Raw genomic sequence first — 21,398 nt, 5'->3', positions numbered from 1 at the left:
AGCCAGTGGGACGAGGGAACCCAGTGGAGCCAAAGGTGGGAGGAGCCAGGCCAGAGCTGACAGGTGAAAGGATCAGAGGCCGGAGGCGGAGCCCCAGGACCCTCTCGTATAGACGCTGCTGGTGGCTGCACGACCTGCTTGACATCACAGCAGGGCATCCCCGGAGACGGCACAGCCTGTGAAGTTCTTTGTGTTGTCTTTAAACAGCAATGATGAATCAGGTACTGGGTGGGATAGGGTGGAAGTCAATACCTCCACATTGAAGTCCATCAGCAGTCCTCAGTTTCAGTTCCCTCTGCTGCTGGTGTCATGTGCTCACTCCCCTGGTCAGACTCACATTGGTGCCCCTCCTCTGGGTTGACAGTAAGCACAGCCCTCTCCTCCTCGGACTCTGGCTCACAAAAACATTAAAACCCATTATAAATGTGGCATTTGTTGCATCCAGTGGGGACATAATTACGGATTATGATGACAATTATGCGTTGCATCGCATAAACATAAAACCATGTCTGCATTTGTGATCGAAGAAACAACAAACAACAAGCGCTAATCTACACTGCTCAAAACTCGCGTTTGAATCATCAGGGGCAAATCCTTTAAATATGTAAACATACTTACAGACTGTAAGTCAGAACAGCCTACATTGTAGTCTACTCTCCCAGGATCAGGAAACAGTCCTCCATAAAATGAGCTGCACACATCTGAATATTTGGGTGGTGCTGTACTGGAACAGTGTTGTAAATACAACTTAACCACGGATTTCTAGTTGTGTCCTCTTTTGGAAGGCAAAACAAAGTAGTTTCACTTTCACAAGGAAACACGCAGCGTCTCCACAACATGACGCCGGCGGCAACAGCAAAAATAAAAGTTACACCTTCTTTCTTTGCGTGAACATTTGGGCGCCGTTATGCCAATCTTCTCACATCGTGACGTAGACATGTTGGGGGCGTGTTAGAATGAGCCGTTTTAGGAGGGTGTGGTTGGCTCTTAACTTTTATAAAGGATATCTCGTTGGATTTGAGACTTTAGTCTCTGCAACTTTAGTGAAAAGTGAAAGTGAAGTGACATACAGCCAAGTATGGTGATATGATGTTTATCCCATCCTAATTGCACACACACATTATTGAACACACACCCGGAGCAGTGGGCAGCCATTTAGGCTGCGGCACCCGGGGAGCAGTTGGGGGTTTGGTGCCTTGCTCAAGGGCACCTCAGTCGTAGTATTGCCAGCCCAAGACTTGAACCCACAACCTTAAGGCTAGCAGTCAAACTCTCTAACCACTAGGCCATGACATCCCCAGATCATTACAGATCTTCTTTATGGACCAAGAGCTTGTAACACTCCAAAATCGCATCATATGACCCCTTTAATAATACACAGCTGATACAAAAAAAAACTAACAATGACAGAAACCATGACAAACAAGGAGTGGTGGGAAAAGAGAGACAGAAACTCCACAAACTCCAGGAAGTCCATGCTAACTAAACAAACTTAACATGAGTTTGACAAACACATAAAAAGTTACTTTTTCAGTTGTAAAGTGTTGTTGTGTAAACCCTCAATGTAAACCATGTTCAGCGTTCTTCATCTTACCATCTGATGCATGCATTTATTGAACTCAAAGTGCACTTATGGCCTTCTCTGAAGAAAATGCGAGTATTAGCTAGGTTGTTCTGGGTGGTTGCCAGGGCATTGCTATGCTGTTGCTATGATGTTCTGAGTTTTTTGTGTGTGTTGCTGTGTGGTTGCTAGGTAGGACCAAGTCAAAAAAGCCTATGATATAAAATCTCACATAACTGCATAACGGCCTGTAGTCTCATATGGACAGAACACATTATTTAAGCCTACTCCAGATGTCACTGTGGAATTCATTACAAATGGACTTAAATTTAGGGTCACCATGACCCAGGGGTCAAACAAAGAACAAGTGTCAATTATGGGTCAAAGGTCAGCACCATTTTTTTCACTTTGGACTGCTGAAGTAAAAAAAAACTAACTAACAGAAGTGTCTAAATGCAAAAAATGCTTGCCAAAAAGATGTGACCTTTCACAGCATGCAGCAGACTGAAGCTGAAGAATGACTTTTGATCTTCAAAATGACTATATCCTAAAAGATAGGTTTACAAAAGACAAAGGCCTAAAGAAAAGCCCTTCCTGTTGGATGTGTATAGGGTCAGAGAAAGCATGTTTTCCTCAAGTGAAACTCAAAATGAAATACGCCAAAAAGCATTCTTGGATCACTTTATATCAATCTATATCAACGTCTTAAAAACATTCTTTAAATGGGGCTAAAAGGTCTCTCATTATTTCTATTCCTAAAAACATTCTGCAACCCCAAATACCACAGATAGCTAAATATCATTTATTTTAATAATAAAAGTGCACCTTTTAAACAAACAATTGACAAATGTGTCAGTTCATTGATCACAAAAACAACAATTAATGTAAATATTCTGAAGGTGTTATCTCACATAAACTCCACCCTATGCAAACCACCACTGATGGAAAGTTATCTCCAGCAATACATGCTGAAGACACCCAACCGGGACTGTTACACCCTTGGAAGAAATACCACATATATATAGATATGAAATATGTAAAATATGTTGCTTTTCCTAGTTAACTATGAATTAGCTCCCATATTTTTTATTTTTTATTTATTTTTTTGTTAATGTATGGTTGTATGGCATTGCCCAGTGCAGTGTATAATTACTTTTAGTCATTTAGCAGATCCTTTTATCCAAAGCGACTTACTAATGAGGACAATGGAATCAATCAAAATTGACAAGAGAGCAATGATATGCAAGTGCTATAACAAGTCTCAGTTAGCTTAACGCAGTACACATAGCAAGGTTTTTTTTATTTTATTATATAATAAATAAATAGAAAACAAATAGATAGAATACAAAAAGATTAGAGATCTAGTTTTTTTTTTTTAAGAAAACAAGCAGTTAGTAAATGAATAGAGTGTAAGTCCAGAGGGGGCAAGTATTTTTTTTTTTTTAAAGAATAGAATTAGAATAGAGAGTTTAAGTAAAATAAGGTCAAATAAAGATGGAAGAGATGTGTTTTTAGCCGATTCTTGAAGATGGTCATTACTAATTAAGCTATATAGGCCTATATATGTATATATATATATATATATATATATATATATATATATATATATATATATATATATATATATTTTTTTTTTTTTTTTTTTTTTTTTTTTTTTCTCTTCAAGAATTCTGAAGTCATTTTATAGCTTTGGTTGAGAAAGCAAAAACTTTCCCAACACCATAGCTCAAATATAGTATCTAATTTGCACTTGTACACGTTCAAGTTTCAACATCATGATTTCAACTGTTGTTAATTTGTCAATGGGAGTACACTTACATATAGATTCATTTCAAACTAAAAGAAAGCTACTAAAAGCCACACCACTCATATCATGAGGTTTCTATATGTACAACAGACTGCACACTATTAAGTTGGCCAAGTATTAGCATACTTTTAAGTATAAGAATAGTTAGAATTTATTTTGTGTGTGTGAGAGAGAGAGAGAGAGAGAGAGAGAGAGAGAGAGATGAACTGCAAATGAGCAGTTCATTTAATTCTTTGAGATCAAGCCAAAAAATGTTTAACCGTTTCTGGATTGATGTCTTATCACCCAATTACCGTTGCGCAGCTGTTTCTTTTAGCCAATCAAAAGGCGAATTCTAAAGGTATCCGCCCACTTCCTAAAATGAATGAAAGATCCGACACAGAGCTTTTTGAAAGGCAGAAATCAGCGTTACTCGGTGTTGAGCAGCAAATAACTCTCTTAACTTTATAATCGTATATTTGAATACGATCAATTAAGTATATCGTCTAGTTATCGGTCTAGTTAAGAAACTAGATGAGAAACATTTAGAATGGACAGATAGCTGGAAATACACAGTTAAAGAAGGACAAAATCTGCTAATGACGCCAGAGTTTGTGAAGAGATGAAGATGTCCAGGAACGGATCAGGTCTCCAGCCTCTCAAAGCTACTGTTCCCTTCACTCTGCACAAAGCAGCTGGAGCTGCCGTCAAAAATATCAATCCAGGTGAAGTATTTAATACACAGCAGCAACTATCACATATGATCTGAGCCACTGAATGTCTTTCTTGAAGATTAACAGGAAATGGTATGTGAATCATTGAGTTTGCAACTGCATTAGTACTTTAATTTGTGTGCTTTAAAACGAAACACATTAAATATTTAATTAACCTAAATATATATGTACATTTAAGTGAATTTAATCGATCCAACCTGCAGTTTTCTACTGGAATTTACTGGTGCATAGCAATTAACACATATTCATCATCACCCTCATCATCATTACAATATTAATTATAAACACTGGCTGTATGTTTACTTTAAACGTTTAAGTTCTACTTATAAGATGAATGGATTTATTAACGTATCATACTGTACAGTATGTCCGATATACAGTGGGGACTACATTAAACATCTGGGATTCTATGGCGTCTTATTTAAATACGAAAACATACACAATAATTTATGGAACCCGGAAAGTTTTTGACATATATGGCGAAAAATAAAGAATAAATATTTAAGATATTTTACTAATCAAATAATTCAATTTGTGACACTGATCATGTGAACTCAGATTCATGTGAACTAAAGGTCAGATTTTCAAGATGCTCTTTGAAACATCTCAGGTGGTGCTGGAGAACTGGTTTTGTTCATTTCAGCTCCAGTGTTACCGGACAGACAAATACTAAGACATTATGGAAATCATGCAGTTATTTCAATAATAATGTAGTTTAGAATAAATAATTATTAGAAGCATTTTTATGATCTAAACCAGTGAATAGTACAGTTTAACACAAAAGATGAAAGCATGCATTTAGCACTTGTTTTCTGTCCATGCAGTTTGCTGTGATCACTTTGGTTTCAGGTGTTTTTAAGCTTTCTTGTTTCCTCAGGTGACAGACCCCAAGCAGAGTGGCGTTTGCAGACTCAGATTCAGCGCACAGTATCTTTGGATGCGATTGTGGGGCCGTACTTGCAAGGCCAGTGGCCCAAAGAGGGACATGGACACGACAGGGAAGACAAATCCACCCAGGTGAAGGGATTCAATCTTCTGAGTAAATCATGTGGCCCTGAATCAAATTATAATCTTAAAATACATTAAATTCTAGTCCCAAATTACTGTTCAGCCATTAGTTGAGTTGAGCTGACTCACCCACGCATTACAGTTATGAGATATGATTCATAACGTGAGTTATGTAATCAGATAACTTTTCCCAAGTAACTAGTAAAGTAACGCATTCTTTTTTTAATTTACAAAGAAATATCTGAGTTACTTTTTCAAACAAGTAACTCAAGTTACTTTGTTTTCCCATTTATTTACTGACACCTTTCCTGTCTCCGTGTTGAGACAAATTGGGAGTGAGGTGCAGAGACATTTGCATTTAGCCCGAGGCTTATTCATTTCTCTTTTGGTGTTTACAGTTCGCAAAAATATAGCTTTTTTTTTTTTTTGGCTATTAAAAACAAATCAGCAAGCCCAGTCTGTGTGGCAAAAGTAACATAATGCATTACTTCCCATAAAGAGTAACTAGGTAATGCAATTAGTTACTTTTTTATGTAGTAATGCAATATTGTAATGCATTATTTTTAAAAGTAAACTTCCCTGACTCTGCTCACTCAGGACAGATGTTAATACCAGTGTAAACGGGGCCATGCAGTACCATGGTATATACCAAAAGTCTGTGTTATCTTCTGACATCATCATTGTACCATGGTTTGCTCAAACTAGGTTACATCACCACAAACACTATGAACTTAAACCCTTAGCTCAGCTGTGAAGGGAAATGGGTGGATCAGCTTTTCTCATTTTTTAAATATCATCTGTTTTCTGTTCCTCATTATCTAAGCCAAAATTTCACTCTTCTTTTTATATCATCAACTTAAGACGGTAAATGACAAAATGTTTAATTGTACTATGAGAAATGGTGACTAAATCAATAAACATGATTCAGTGAACCCTTAAGAAATCAGCCAGCCAAATAAACAAAGTTGCTGTATAAACTTCAAACAATGATTCTGAAGTGTAGTTTCATGTGATTTATAATGGTTGATATTTTTGTAAAAGACACCACGCACATGGTTAGCTGGAGCTGAAACAACGGCTGTTGGATTTCACAAACGTTCGGCATCATGGGGAAATTCAGAATGTCTCCAGGATGGAAGTGACGTATGTGCAGATTCAGTAAGTCACAATAAATATGGCACTTCACTCCTAAAAATAGCTTGAAACCTATAGATAGTTCATTTGTGGTTGCATCAATTGTGAGTCATTTAAGATGTAATACTATATCTACATCATACTGCATGCATCTGTATATGTGGGGAAGAAAATATCTGCTGGTTCTCTTCTCTTTTCTATCCTTACCCTGTTTTTGCTTTTAAGTTTTTCAGACTGAAACAACTGCAACAGAAGAAAAGGTCAGGCGTTCTGGTTGGCAATCAAGAGAAACTGCACAACCAACATCAGGTACTAATATACGCACACACACATACTATCATTCTCTCTTTCAAACTGTTCTATGCTCCCTGGTTCCTCATTCCCAATCCACATTTCAACATGAGATCAAACAGAGCTCTTCGGAATTTGTCGAATTTTGGTAAAATTGAAATAATCATGAAGTATGCCGTTTCCATGCTACTAGCATTACTTTGCAGTTTTCCTTGCACTCATCAAGCCCATATGATTGTTCTTGTCTTTACACTATCTTATGATTTTATCTGGGGCTTGACAGTAAAGAGCCAAAATGCGTTGCAAAAAAAGTTATGTTTCGCTTTCCTGTCAAGAAGAAACTCTGCAATTTCAGCATCTCGATTGAAACCCAAACGTTCCATCACATTCCTTCATGTTGTAAAAGCACCACCAGTGTTTAACCTTGTTTTACACTGTTGTCTGTCTGTATTCTAATTTTGGCTTGCGCTTCTGTAACCAAATTTCCATGGTCCCAAACTGGCTAAACACCCTCTGACTGAGCCTGCTACAGTAGCCACGCCCCCAAACTCGCACTGTTAGTTGCACTAAAAAAGTAGTGCTGTCAAATGATAAATCGCATCCAAAATAAAAGTTTTTGTTTACATAATATATGTGTGTGTACTGTGTATATTTATTAAGTATATATAAATACAAATACACGCATGCATATATTTAAGAAAAATGTTATGTTATATATTAATAATAAACAAAACTTTTATTTTGGAGGTGATTAATCGTTTGACAGCACTACTGGAAAGAGATTAATGGATTGCTCTTAATGTTTTGATGGTGCCCAGGAGGCTCAGTGTTTACACTTTTTAGTCAAAAAACAAAAAACTAAATAAAACTGGGTAAGGGAATGTATTTTGACACGCAAAAATCTTACAGACTTCACCAAGTCTTACACTAGTTGATAGTAGCAGTATTTTCTTGCACTACATAAGTGTAAATAGTGGCAGATAGTATTTGCACCTCAGTGTACTGCAGTACATTATAAAACAGCACATGCAATAATAGCAACCACTTATTCAGTGTATATTTATTTAAATCAGAAGTGGATGCTGCTTTATCGAGACATTACTTGTCCCTCTTCCCAAAGCCCACCATTACACCTAACCTTAACCAAATTAAACCTGCTGATCAGTAAGGGAAAACATATCCAATTTTAATTATAGTATTATAGTCCTGTTAAATACTCTATTTCAACTTTTTTTTTAATCCAAAAAAAGGCAAAATTCCATATACATCATATTAATAAAACATATTATGTGTAGGTAGGTATGTATGTAAAGATGAACCCAAAATATATACACAAAGTGCCAAGTTCCACATTAAGCATTTAAGCAAGACCATTTTAAACAAAGCACTTAAAGTGTAATTTAGCATGTTGTGTTGATATTCTGCGCTCATCTGCTTGCATGTATATACTGTAGTATGCATCATCCATAAAGTGTATTAATTTGATCTTTATTATCACTGTCTTGGTACATTAGGGTATGTTAAGTGTTTTTTACAATGTTTATTAACCTTTGGCAAACTTACATTTAAGGAGGGACACCAGCCATATCCAAGGATCATATCATACTTGGGGATGGATTATTTTGACTTTTTAATTTTTCTACCTTTTTCTTGCGTGAAAATCTATGCCATTGCATGTCAAATCAGTATGTTGCATCATATTATTGCAAAATTAAAATACAATTCTATTTACAATTCTTCTGATTCTGATGAACTTCTTTAGATGCTCATCAAATTCAAATGCGTTCAGTGGTCTGTGGGTGAAGCCTTCAAGTGCACTAAAGTGACATATATTCTGACACATGTACACAAATGTTAGAGGAAGTGAGGAGGATTGCAAAAAGTAACAGGAAGAGTGGTTGTATCAAAAACTGCTCTGCTTTGAACACATGCTGGCCAGCTGCAAACCGATATCACACTTCTTAGTGTTATCACAGTTTCATGATTTTATTACAGTTTCATTATCTTATTTCATTATGTATTATGGTTTTTAATTTCAGTTTAGTTTTAGGTAGATATATGGCATTTTGTTATGGCAGTTGTTGGTAGTTTTTAACCATTATAGCATACTGTTGCACCAAATTGTAGACCAGCAATCTGCAACATCACAGACACACAGCACTTTATCAGATATACTCTGAAGTAAGCTCACTTCAAAGTTTGTTAGTCACATTAACACAAATGCAGCATATTGCAGTACTTGCTGACCATGAAATGTGCTGTAAATACCCCCCTGTGTGGCTACATTTACCAGTGTTTGTAACATCTTTCATTCTCCACATTGGAGAACAACTAGTTGCAGATTAGGCAACATTTTCAAGGTTTATGGCATATAGACTTTTAAATAAATAAATTAATAAATATATATATATCAATATATATATATATATATATATATATATATAATATCATTTTGCTGCACAATGGTTCATTGTCATATATATATATATATTCAATAACTTTTTTTTAAGCTCTAATATCATTTTGCTGCACAATGGTTCATTGTCATGATTGTTTTGTTTTTGCACACCCCTAAATGTCGTGCACAAAAAGCAAACTGTGGTGGGCTGTTTTATACAGTATGTTGAGCAGGCTCTTCCTTCCTGTGTAATTTTTTTAAATATGTAAATTAATACCAGGCTTGGGAGATTGATTAAATCACACCAACCAGCATGAACTGAAAATATAAGATCCTTCTATTTATGTTTTTTCTTTTTTTTTCATGCTAACTTTGAAGTTTTCATCATTTGTAGGTGTTTTTTTAAGAGTGTTTAATTCAAATACATTATGGGGATGAAAATGTAGGAAACATGTCCTTGCTGCAGCGAAGTAAAAATACTAAAAAGTTATTAATGAAAATATTAGTGAAAAAGTTGTTTAATGTTTAAGAGGTGTTCTCAAACAGGGGGCCGGGGCCCACTAGGGGGCTCGGCAAAATTCCAGTCTTAAAAAATGATTAATATGTGATTTGTATTTCTTTTCATCACAACAAATAATGGTTAATTAATTGAATATCAACACTCCCAGTTTCTGTTGGAGTCAGATGTAAACTCACTTGGTTAAGGACTTGGACCCAACAACACTATCTTTTAATAAAAAAAAAGTAAAAAAAAAAAAGCGTAGACTTAAGGCATCAATAAAAGGCCACTGTAATCAAACTAGTACCAGTATGTGTTTTCTTTCTTCTCAGTCCCCTGCTCTATTAATCCCACCTGCGTCATTGACTCGACTGTCGTCACGCTTGCGTCAAAGTGAAGAGAGACTAGATCAGGAGCTGGAGAAAGTCTTCACACATAATTCATCAGTTCATCACTGTGGAGTAGGTTTAGCACTTTTCACCATTTTAACTGACAGTGAAGACTGATATCATGCAAATTTGCATATTCAGACTTGCACAACTGGAAACCTTCAAGTAATTGTAATATTGTGTATTTTTTATTTTATTTATTTAGCTGTATGAGGTTCCTGATGGCCACAGGGCTCCTGTTCCACACCTGAGCTCCAGTAGTGGATTTCAGATGGGATCTTCCTGTGTAGCTTCCCACTCCTCTTCTTCCTCATCCACATCTTGCTCTCCACAGCGCCCTCTAGATCTCGACACTGGTAGGTCTCTTTTTCTTCAGTCCAGTTCTTTTCCACAAAGCGGTTCTTTTGGACCGTTTTGGACAATGAACCAGTTCAAAACCAGTTCATTTTTAGCTTTAGATCACCTTGTTTAAGAATTAAATAAGCTGTTCCTGAAAATACCATGGATTATATATGAAACAAATAAATGTTTAGTTTGATGAAATTTGAACAAATATTGCTAAACATTAGATAGTTTGATCTGTGTACAAATATTTATGTTCATGTTGCGTATGTAGTGTATATACTGTACTGTATATATTTTGTATGCTATTAATCTGTTAAGGTGTATTTGGAAAAGCACACACTTTTTGAATTCCACAGTTTGGTTTTTCTTTACAGTATTACAACAAATGCTAAAATACTTTCGAGGATAAAAGTTAAAAGGAATATAGAGCAAATTATTATCTCTTGGTTAGGCTTATTAATCTGTCTAGACTCCCTGTTGCCAAGGGAGACTGGGTGTAACCTAAAGGGCATAAACTACCCCTTCCCTCACATAGCTGTATGCTGTACAGTGTGTTAAAGGGTTAGTTCACCCAAAAATGAAAATTAGCTTGTGTTTTACTCAAGGCATCCTAAGGGTATATGACTTTCTTCTTTCAGATGAATCCAGTCGGAGTTATATTAAAAATTATCCTGGCTATTGCAAGCTCTATCATTGCAGTCAGTGGATGTTGCAGTTGAACAGTTCACAAGTCGTCAAATAAAGCGTGTGCATCCATAATAAAAGTACCGCACATGGCTCTGGGGGCCTCCTGTAGCGAATATGTGTTTTTGTAAGAAAAATATCCATATTTTAAACATAATAAACACTTTTCTCTCACTTCTGATATGTGTCATACTCGGAAACTGTTCTGGCGGATGTCGTAGTACGTCAGCGTTGTGTGATTAGTGACGAACACGGAGAGAGAACAAAACAAATGCTGGTCACGAATTAGAAGTACAAACCGAGGATTTGCACAGAAAAAATAAAGGTGGATTTCAATATAAACCAAGAGGAGACTGGTTTTTCTTTGCTAAAGTAAGGAAACTTTGCTTCCATAAACAAACTCGTGAGACTAGAATATCTCAGAGGCGCGCGCACCGCGTATAAGTGCTGCATCATCCACCGGAACGGCTTCCGCGTATGACAGATAACGGAAGTGAGAGAAAAGTGTATATTATGTTTGAAATATGGATATTTTTCTTACAAAAACGCATGGAGTCACTACAGGAGGCCTTTATTCAAGCCCCGGAGCCGTGTGGCACGTTTTATTATGAATGCGTGTGCCCTTATTTGATGACTTGTGGACTGTTCAACTGCAGCACGCACTGTGACTGCAGTGATAGAGCTTGGAATAGCCAGGACAATATTTTTATTTAACTCCGACTGGATTCGTCTGATAGAAGAAAGTCATATACACCTAGGATGCTTCGAGGGTAAGTAAAACTCAGTCTAATTTTCATTAAATTTAATGAATTTCATGCGCCAAGTTTAGAGCTGCGGATGACGCGGTTATTTTAACAACAACAACAGAAACAAAAAAACAGCAGAAAACAACAATGTTGCAAATATAGTTATTTTTCATACTGTCTGTATTTATCTATCTATAACCTATGACTCTGACTGTTCAAACCAGATGTGACAAGACGTTTCTGATCTACATTTAGAATTATTAATCTGTAGGCTAAGAACATTTCAAAAGAATCATGGAATTATAATAGGAAAAAATAGTTGTTAGATGGCTAGGATAGAACTTTGAAATTGCAGTTAACTTTCTTTTCAGCTCAAGATGAGAATGTTTTGATTATTATAGCTACATTGTTTTTAGATAATACTTTTAAGTAGGCTAAAATATTAAAATAGTATAGATTTCAGGAGGAAAACCCTGAGCAGAAACAGTATTTTTTTTTTTTCTGTCAGATAATGCAAAAATGTAATTATCTAAATGTAAAAATGTAATGGAAGGAAAAAAGTTTTTTTTTTTTCTTTTTTTTTCTGACCTCTGCTTGGAAGAAAATATAGAGGCCGCGCCTTGGAACTTTAATTGAATACCCCTGACTTATATAAAAAAGAAATACTTTATTTGTATGGTTTTGTAATATCTGTCACATATTTCCTTGTGTGTCATGGTAGATCGGACTCCTATTATAGAATTTCATTACAGAAAAACTGTTTTGAACATGGTGGATTAAAACAAATAACAGGTTGGATGTACAATAACCTTAAATCTTAACACCTCTTTAAAAAAAAGCAGATCATAGAATATATATTTTGTCTATAGCCTATAAAACAGCTTCGTAAATAGGAAGATTTCAATACATGAGAATTCTGAATGAGATTTTAAGCAAGCCATTAAATGACTTGTGGACATCTCATTTTGTAGGTTTTTTTTTTTATATATATAGTTTTGTTAGAATACTATTTTAATCTGTTTGCTAAAAACATACAAAAATGTATTGTCCCCATTTTTCATTCCTACATAATAACAAGCAAGATTTCAAGTAGATTTTGACCACTCAACTAGGAAATGTCCCCAGTTTCCAATTCATAAATCTGGCCACCTTACTGTGTATCTTTGTTTAATGTGAACTGACTGTGATACTGCTCTGTCTTCAGTTGAGGAGGTCAGCTCATGTATCCTAATGCTGTCCTCATCACCACGGCCCAATAACAGCTACTGCTTTCAGAGAGATCCGCCAGAGGGTTGTGAGAGAGTCCGAGTGTGTGAAGAGAACATGTAAGTAGGCATACAATGCTAGGGTGTTGCTGTTTGTGTTCTGAGTGCTTAACTCAGTCTTGACTATTGTGCATCTTGTGCATTTTTTTTCCCCCAACCCATCATTCAGCCTTCCATGTTTGGACCAAGTGTATATGCTCTCCTGCCCCGACCCCAACAAAGTTAACTTCACCACACACACAGGCTCAGCCTTCTGCCCTGTCAATCTCCCGGAGCCCCTCCTACCTCCAGTGGACTTCCTGATCTGCAGCCTCTCAGTTTCTCCAGGGTCCTGCTGGGTGGGACAGTGAGGAGTTAAGAACACAAGAAAAACCAGTGAATTTGGCATCTGTTACTTTGATTGAGAGAGTTGGGGGGTGGGGGGTGGGGGCACTCAGTACTTTACTTTTTAATATTGCATTTGCCTAATATCTGACCTTACTAGTAAAAGTTTATTTTCTAATTTAAAAAGTAATTGTAATACGAGAATACCAGATTTCTTTGAGTCAGTGAGAGTGGTGAAAATATCCCATTGGAATGGCGGACTTGATAGATTTATGGATTAACATTTTGGGCTGTTTTATTAGGAGAAGGTTGTTCTTATAGATAATGAATGCTGAATAGGCCAATGGTACTATTAAGGAAATGCTTGTATTTTAAATCAGCATTTTGCCACCCACTTCAATGTTACAATGAAAAAATAAATTGGCAAATGCATTATTTATATATATATATATATATATATATATATATATATATATATATTATATTTTTTTTTTTTTTTTTTTTTTTTTTTTAATTAGTAATAACCATTTTTTACTTAAGTTTGATTATTGAAAAGTTCATTGAAGAAAGTATGTGGGTGGACTATTACAGCCATAGACCACATCAGTAGGTATATTTATGTTCTTATTTGAGGTGAATGTTACAGTCATGCTCTAATGGTACATTTAAATTCACCCTTTATATTTTTTCAAAAGTAGAGTGTTTTTTTTGTGTGTCTAATGAATGTTTACATGGTATACCTTGAACATATGAATGTTATTTTTATGTTTGTTTAGATGAATCTGTACATGAATGTACAATTAGTTAGGAGCTCTATACTGTTTGCACATATTTTTGCTAAAGATAAGCTATAGAATATAAATGGTGACATATAATCTGACTTCACAGTATTTCTTTATTCAGTATGCTTATTGTGCACATGATGTTTTTTTTTTTTACTTTTGTTGAAATGCTTTATATTCAGATGAGTTTAAACTTGCCTTCCCATTGGGAAGTACATAGGGAAACTACGTGTGCATTGATGATACATTATTTACTCTTTTCTTTCTGTAGATCAATTAAATTCTTGCATGTCTGCAATGTGTTTTGGCACCGATAAAGTAGAATTGAGCAACAATAGTGGGTGAATGTCTGTTCTGTCTTACTAAATTCCAAGTGGGTGATATTCTGAGAAATAACATACTGTGATTTTGACTGTCAAGATTATCAAAAGAAAATTATTAAGTGATAATCTCATGCCATCAAGTAATGTGATTTATATGCACTAAACCAGATTTGTATGTTGTTGTTTTTTTTAAACAAAAGTTATTTCAAATTATTTAGTTTCATACCTGCTGCTGCTCCTATCTATCTTTTCAGATTTATCTTATTTTGCTGACATGATATAACTTAATTTAATGTTTTGAAAAATATCAATTAAGAAATTCTAAAATATAATTTCAGATGACGGAAGATTCAGCTAAACTAAACATATCCCAGAGCTTTTTGCTAAATAGTTTAGTTTTACATTCTGGCCGATCATTAACATGTATGATTTATTTTACTTGGCCACAACAGTATTTGATTACAAGGACGAATATTTCCGACACGACGTTTGAATGAGTCTCAATGGAGGAATGTATTACCTGCGGGCGCCCCCTGATGTCAGAAGATGAACTAGACCTTCAACAGCGCATTTATAAGGCATCCCTTCACACTCCCCTTTCAGAAGCACACATCAGAGCGTACGAACACCATCAGATCTCTCATTAATTCTGCTGTATAGATTTATTTTGGGAGTTTGACATGCTGAGTACAGTACTGAAACAAGTGAAAAGCCACCCAGCTGTAAGTATTTCAGATCTGTTACTGCTGATGCTCTTGTCTGTTAATGATCATTCATTCATTCTCAAATGAATGAATGGTTGGTTGTGTCATATATACATCCCCGTCCGCTGCTCTAGGAGTAATTTAAATATAAATATGATTTAAAAGGTAAACAGTATTTTGAATGGCAGCAGTGGAGAGTGGGGACTTTGATTTCATGTTATTTCATTCACACGGAGGAGATATTCTGGTCATTCTGTGATATGGTGAGGATATTGCGCAAATGTTTTTTTTTAGTCTATACTTTATGTGTAGGCTACGTGAATTCCCCATATAACAACAGTGGCTGAGCACGTATGCCGGCTGTATCTGTCACAAATAGCTGTGCTGCAGTGTAATGTTCAGCAGCTGTCAAGGACATTGAGGTGAAATCAATTGTGCCTCTTTTTAGTCGTTTAGCATAACAGCGTTCTATCTAAACTTACATGTAGACTTAATGTAATATAAAAGAAATTAGCCTTCTGCTTGTAAATAATATGTGATTCAATACAAAAACCGTTGTTCTTCTAATTCCCTCAAAGAAGCATGGCAGTGTTTCAATAGTGAGTTGCCTACATAGACAGCATTATAGGGGTCATTCTAGGAAACTTGTCTTTTCGGGTTTGATATTTTTGTAATTCTCGTCCTATAAAAAAGAAAGAAAAAAAACATATGTAGGTATATATATGAATGTAATATATCTCAAGCTAAATTACGAAACATAAGTGTTGATATTGTTTTACAGTTTAATTTGACATCAAAAACTTAGAGAATTGAATGCTGATAATTTGTATTGAATGCTATTGAACTGAATGAACAAATATGATAACAGGTTTGACACCTAAAATATATTTCAGTCTTTTATTATATGGATGGCATAATAGGGAGGTTCCTATTTGTAGTTGTTAAGCCATTTAATTTACAATTCTTTCTCTCGTTGAATTGATTCCTCTCTTCATCTTCATCGGTGGTGGAGCGACCATGTCTATGCTTTACCTGGGCCGTATCGCACTAAAGAACCCTGATTGCTCGTGAGTACCCTTTTCATCGAGTACCTCATCAAACTGGCAAAAATCTTTAGGTTCCAATATAATTTCCAATTTATGACTGACTGAAATCTGTCAACAGATGGGATCGCAAGAACAACCCAGAGCCTTGGAATAAACTGGGGCCAAATGACCAGTACAAGGTGAAAATATTCATGTAGACATTTTGGCTATTTAGAAATATCAATCTTTGAATTCTCTTATAACCTATAATATATATATAGACTATATAGCAATATAGCCTATTAAAGCTAATAAAAACCTTACAAAAATCCCATTTTGTACTTTTGTGTTAATATTTCATAATAAAATAATTGAATCGATTTCCACTTCCCACAGCTTTTCACGGTCAACATGGACTATTCTAAACTGAAAAAGGACAGGCCTGACTTCTGAGCAGAGCCCAGTGAATCAGCTGGGTGTGTTAAACACTGCACGTCCTACCCTGGAAGTCTATTCAACACGTCATCAGACAAGATCTTATCTGTGAATGGAAATCCCCATTAAAATAATTAAAGAAACCAAGAGGGAGCACATACACAAGCTGCATGATCTGAATGTCTATCTTTTGTCAGAAACAATATTTTTACAGATACAAATATTGACACCTCAGTGGAAAGGCATCATCAAACCTGGAACAAAATCATCTGTGATGATCTTCCTGTTATCCAAAATAAACAACACAGACAGCAATAATAGAAGTGTTTTGTGTATGTGAAGCATCCACTGCTGTAACGTTTATGTCTCTGTTAAATACATAGCCTATTTAAGGATATAAACTCTTTACAGAAGACTTAAAGTAGGCTAATAACAATCAGCTCCGTGTCATCAGATGAGTTCAAGTGCAGCACTGGGCAGTGGTAACCACAGATCACCGATAATAACATCAACAATGCTTCCAAATATATATTCACTGTAACGACAGCTTACTTTTACATATTACATCTGCAAAGGCAATGAATGGAACACATACAGATGTGAACTTAATAAGAGCTGGTAAGAAAGCGATGTGAATCGTAGCTTATTCAACCCAGAGATGTTCACAAGTCTGAAGTCTTTACCCTGGAGTCCGAGTCAAGTCTGAAGTCTTCCGAATCAAGTCTGAAGTCTATATCACTGGAGTCCGAGTCAAGTCTGAAGTCTATACCAAAGTATTTACCCTGGAGTCCGAGTCAAGTCTGAAGCCTTTACCCTGGAGTCCGAGTCAGGTCTGAAGTCTTTACCCTGGAGTCCGAGTCAAGTCTGAAGCCTTTACCCTGGAGTCCGAGTCAGGTCTGAAGTCTTTACCCTGGAGTCCGAGTCAGGTCTGAAGTCTTTACCCTGGAGTCCGAGTCAAGTCTGAAGTCTTTACCCTGGAGTCCGAGTCAGGTCTGAAGTCTTTACCCTGGAGTCCGAGTCAGGTCTGAAGTCTTTACCCTGGAGTCCGAGTCAGGTCTGAAGTCTTTACCCTGGAGTCCGAGTCAGGTCTGAAGTCTTTACCCTGGAGTCCGAGTCAGGTCTGAAGTCTTTACCCTGGAGTCCGAGTCAGGTCTGAAGTCTTACCCTGGAGTCCGAGTCAGGTCTGAAGTCTTTACCCTGGAGTCCGAGTCAAGTCTGAAGTCTTTACCCTGGAGTCCGAGTCAGGTCTGAAGTCTTTACCCTGGAGTCCGAGTCAGGTCTGAAGTCTTTACCCTGGAGTCCGAGTCAAGTCTGAAGTCTTTACCCTGGAGTCCGAGTCAGGTCTAAAGTCTTTACCCTGGAGTCCGAGTCAGGTCTGAAGTCTTTTCCCTGGAGTCCGAGTCAAGTCTGAAGTCTTTACCCTGGAGTCCGAGTCAAGTCTGAAGCCTTTACCCTGGAGTCCGAGTCAGGTCTGAAGTCTTTACCCTGGAGTCCGAGTCAAGTCTGAAGCCTTTACCCTGGAGTCCGAGTCAGGTCTGAAGTCTTTACCCTGGAGTCCGAGTCAAGTCTGAAGCCTTTACCCTGGAGTCCGAGTCAGGTCTGAAGTCTTTACCCTGGAGTCCGAGTCAAGTCTGAAGTCTTTGGTCACGAGTCCGAATCGAGTCATTTAATGGTTCACTAAATGTATTGAAATCTTCCTATTTAGGAAGCTGTTTTATAGACTATAGACAAAATATATGATCTATGATCTGCTTTGTAAAAAAAAAAAAAAAATTAAAAGAGGTGTTAAGATGTAAGGTTAATGTACATCCAGCCTGTTACTTATGTTTTAATCCATTACACTCTTAAAAATAAAGGTGCTCCACGATGCCATAGAAGAAACTTTTTTTGTCTAAATGATTCCATGAGGAACCTTTAACATCTGAAGAACCTTTCTGTTTCACAAAAGGTTCTTTGTAGTTAGAAAAAGTTATTCAGATTATAAAAAGACAAGAAAGAGATGATTAAAAGGTTCTTTGCGGAACCAAAAATGGTATGGCATCACTGTTAAGAGCTTTTAAAGCACCTTTATTTTTAAGAGTGGACCATGTTCAACACTGTTTCCCTTTAACCAAATACTATAATAAAATTCACAGCTACATGTCAACACAAGGAAATATGTGACACAGATATTACAAAACTATACAAATAAAGTATTTCTTTATGAAATAAGTCAGGGATATTCAATTAAAGTTCCAAGAGGTGCGGCCTCTGTATTTTCTTCCAAGCAGAGGTCCGGACAAAAAAACAACAACAACAACAAAAAAACATTTTTTCATCTTACATTTTTACATTTAGATACATACGAGGCCATGTGACAGAAAAAGTATTGTTTCTGTTCAGGGTTTTCCTCCTGAAATCTATACTATTTTAATATTTTACTTAAAAGCAGTATTTACTAAAAACAAATTTAGCTACAATAATCAAAACATTCTCATCATGAGCAGAAAAGAAAGTTAACTAGCAGTTTCAAAATTTAAGTTCTATCCTAGCCAATTAACAATTTTCCCAATTATAATTACATGATTCTTTTGAAATGTTCTTAGCCTACAGATTAACTCCCACAATATGTAGATCAGAAACGTCTTGTTACATCTGGTTTGAACAGTCAGAGTCATAGTTATAGATAGATAAATAAATAGTAAGAAAAATGGTAACAGTTTCTATGAAGCCCATATTTATAATACATTATAAGGGTATTCTTAAGGCATTATAATGAATGCATAATACAGTACATTATTAAAAAAAAGTATAATATGTTATATCAGTTCATGAATAATCATAACAACAATTACAATACATCATAATACTTACATATTTGTGGTTATAACTTTTAAGAGTATGATTATTTATGACAATGAACACCATATTAAATCTACTTAATTTACAGTATAATGGACTGTATCATATCTTGACATTGTTTATTTAAGATCTACACAGTATCTTACTGAGTGTCGAGTGTTATTTAAGTGTTTCCTGTGAGGCTAATATTATTTAATTGATGTAAGTTTAATACTTTTCATCTGAAAAAAAAAAATGCAATGTTTATATGGCCAGCCTACATTTTATATAAGCAATAAGCAATTTTGCTTATATAAAAATTTTAGGACTATAAGCAATTTTGCAAATTATGATACATTATAACTATGAGAGATATAATCCATTGTAAATTAAGTGGATGCAAAATGTTCATTATGTGTTATAAATCATCATACTCTTAAAAGCTATAACCACAAATAGTTATAGCTGAAGTCTGAAGTCTATAAAAATGTCGAGTGCCCATCTCTGATTCAACCAGTCTAAAATTAATAACAGTCTCTAAATGAAGAATACACCACGCAGCCATTTCTGAAAACTAGGCTAAATAATTAAACATACAGAATTATTATCAGTAGAAGGCTAAGAGCTCAGTTTTTTTTTTTTTTTTTTTGTAGGATAGGCTACGGAATTATTAAAACATTATTAAAACATTTATATTTTTAAAAATATCGAATATTTAATTAATATACAATTTATATAATAGTTTAGTATGCATAAAGGATTCAAGTGGATTTATTGGCATAGTAAAACATGTATAATTAGGCCTATATATAAATCATGTATAAATATATAAAGGTGCATAAATTTAAAGGTGTGTGTGTGTACAGTGGAGATCAAAATTAGAGAACAACCTACAATTTCCTAAATTTCAAGGTCACACTATATTTAGTCCTATTTAAAGTTATCCTATCATATAACAGATTTTCAATGGGGTTTAAGTCTGGGCTCTGAGTTGGCCATGCAAGGACATTCACCTTTTTCTCCTTTAACCACTGCGTGGCAGTGGTGGACAGTAACGGAGTAGCTTTACTTCGTTACTGTACTTAAGTACATTTTTCAAGTATCTGTACTTTACTGGAGTAGATTTATTTTTAGTAACTTTTACTTCACTACATTCCAAAGCATAAGATCGTAATTTTTACTTCACTACATTTCATAAAACATATCGTTACTCCTTATAATATATCACGTGCTCCGACCAGCTCCGACACGCAGAAGCGGTGTCTGATTCAAGAACGAACTGATTCTTTTCAATGAACCTTTTAAATCGGTTCTCAAATCGCACCAAACGATTCATTCACGGATTAGAATCATAGACGAATGATCCGATTGCAGCTGTTCTCAAGTCTACAACTCACTGATTCAAATGAACCGTTTAGTGCGAGTCTCTAGTGAACTGAATTCACAAGGAAGAACCAGGAAATCTTGTGAGCGCGTGCGCGACTGGTGCTGGTAAAAGTAAGTTACTAATGTCGAATTTTAGGATTAATTACTGTAACTGAAAAACATATTTAGGTCAAAACTGTCAGTTGTTTGTGAACTAAATCTGCTGTAAAGAGTGATCTATTTAAACCCACTGAAATGCTTGAATGCAGACACATCAATCAGTGTCTCTATGTAGGTCAAAAAAAAAAAAAAAAAAAAAAAACTATAAAATAACACAGATTAAATAAAATAACTCATGCACGTTCAAATTCCCCGCTGCCGTACCGTTAACAGTTTTATTAAAACACTATGTGTGATGTCTGTTTTTCTATTGTTTATCAACAGTATAATTTTTTATATTGTTTGGATTAACTAGCCGAGTAGACAGATGTTTATTCATAACCATACTGAAAATAAGTAAATATTGTTAGCTGATGCTAACTGTCTAGCTGACAAGCTTGCTGGTGCTAAGTTGAGGTAATTTTTAGATACAAAGTCCAAATATTTTTATTCAACCACCTAGATAGATTACATCTGGGGGAAAAAGAAAGGATGAGATGTTCAGAACATGGTAAATTATCAAAGTGGGAAGTGATGCCCTCTGGGGGCATTTGGCCAGGGCATTTTGGGGGGGGGGGGGGGGGGGGGGGGGGCATGTCTCTCGGACATGATGATGTTATA

At 35.7% G+C, this 21,398-nt stretch overlaps 2 protein-coding genes across 2 annotated transcripts; both read left to right on the top strand.

Moving 5' to 3' along the window:
- The first annotated feature begins 3,740 nt into the window (after nucleotides 1-3,740).
- On the top strand, nucleotides 3,741-13,589 carry fam117ab (family with sequence similarity 117 member Ab). Its single transcript, XM_042767311.1, has 8 exons — nucleotides 3,741-4,072; nucleotides 4,959-5,098; nucleotides 6,131-6,247; nucleotides 6,449-6,532; nucleotides 9,744-9,872; nucleotides 10,006-10,156; nucleotides 12,780-12,900; nucleotides 13,010-13,589. The coding sequence occupies exons 1-8, from the start codon at nucleotides 3,970-3,972 to the stop codon at nucleotides 13,188-13,190; spliced, it is 1,026 nt and encodes a 341-aa protein (XP_042623245.1). The 5' UTR covers nucleotides 3,741-3,969; the 3' UTR covers nucleotides 13,191-13,589.
- Nucleotides 13,590-14,830: 1,241 nt separating this feature from the next.
- Nucleotides 14,831-16,777, top strand: LOC109098663 (cytochrome c oxidase subunit NDUFA4). The gene is made up of 4 exons (XM_019112239.2): nucleotides 14,831-14,991; nucleotides 15,952-16,040; nucleotides 16,138-16,198; nucleotides 16,395-16,777. Exons 1-4 carry the CDS (start codon nucleotides 14,950-14,952, stop codon nucleotides 16,449-16,451), a joined length of 249 nt encoding a protein of 82 aa, XP_018967784.1. The 5' UTR covers nucleotides 14,831-14,949; the 3' UTR covers nucleotides 16,452-16,777.
- The last annotated feature ends 4,621 nt before the right edge of the window (nucleotides 16,778-21,398 follow it).

Source organism: Cyprinus carpio, chromosome A12 (assembly GCF_018340385.1).
Source record: "Cyprinus carpio isolate SPL01 chromosome A12, ASM1834038v1, whole genome shotgun sequence".
In the NCBI taxonomy this organism is placed as follows: domain Eukaryota; kingdom Metazoa; phylum Chordata; class Actinopteri; order Cypriniformes; family Cyprinidae; genus Cyprinus; species Cyprinus carpio.
Note: the sequence above shows the minus strand (reverse complement) of the source record. Positions and strands in the feature narration are given on the sequence as shown.

Coding starts and splice junctions, on each gene's coding strand:
- fam117ab (XM_042767311.1), top strand. CDS start 3,970: ATGAAGATGTCCAGGAACGGATCAGGTCTCCAGCCTCTCAAAGCTACT. Junction 5,099..6,130: donor GGGAAGACAAATCCACCCAG/GTGAAGGGATTC, acceptor TTTTTGTAAAAG/ACACCACGCACATGGTTAGC. Junction 12,901..13,009: donor CGAGTGTGTGAAGAGAACAT/GTAAGTAGGCAT, acceptor CCCATCATTCAG/CCTTCCATGTTTGGACCAAG.
- LOC109098663 (XM_019112239.2), top strand. CDS start 14,950: ATGCTGAGTACAGTACTGAAACAAGTGAAAAGCCACCCAGCT. Junction 16,041..16,137: donor CTAAAGAACCCTGATTGCTC/GTGAGTACCCTT, acceptor ATCTGTCAACAG/ATGGGATCGCAAGAACAACC. Junction 16,199..16,394: donor GGCCAAATGACCAGTACAAG/GTGAAAATATTC, acceptor CACTTCCCACAG/CTTTTCACGGTCAACATGGA.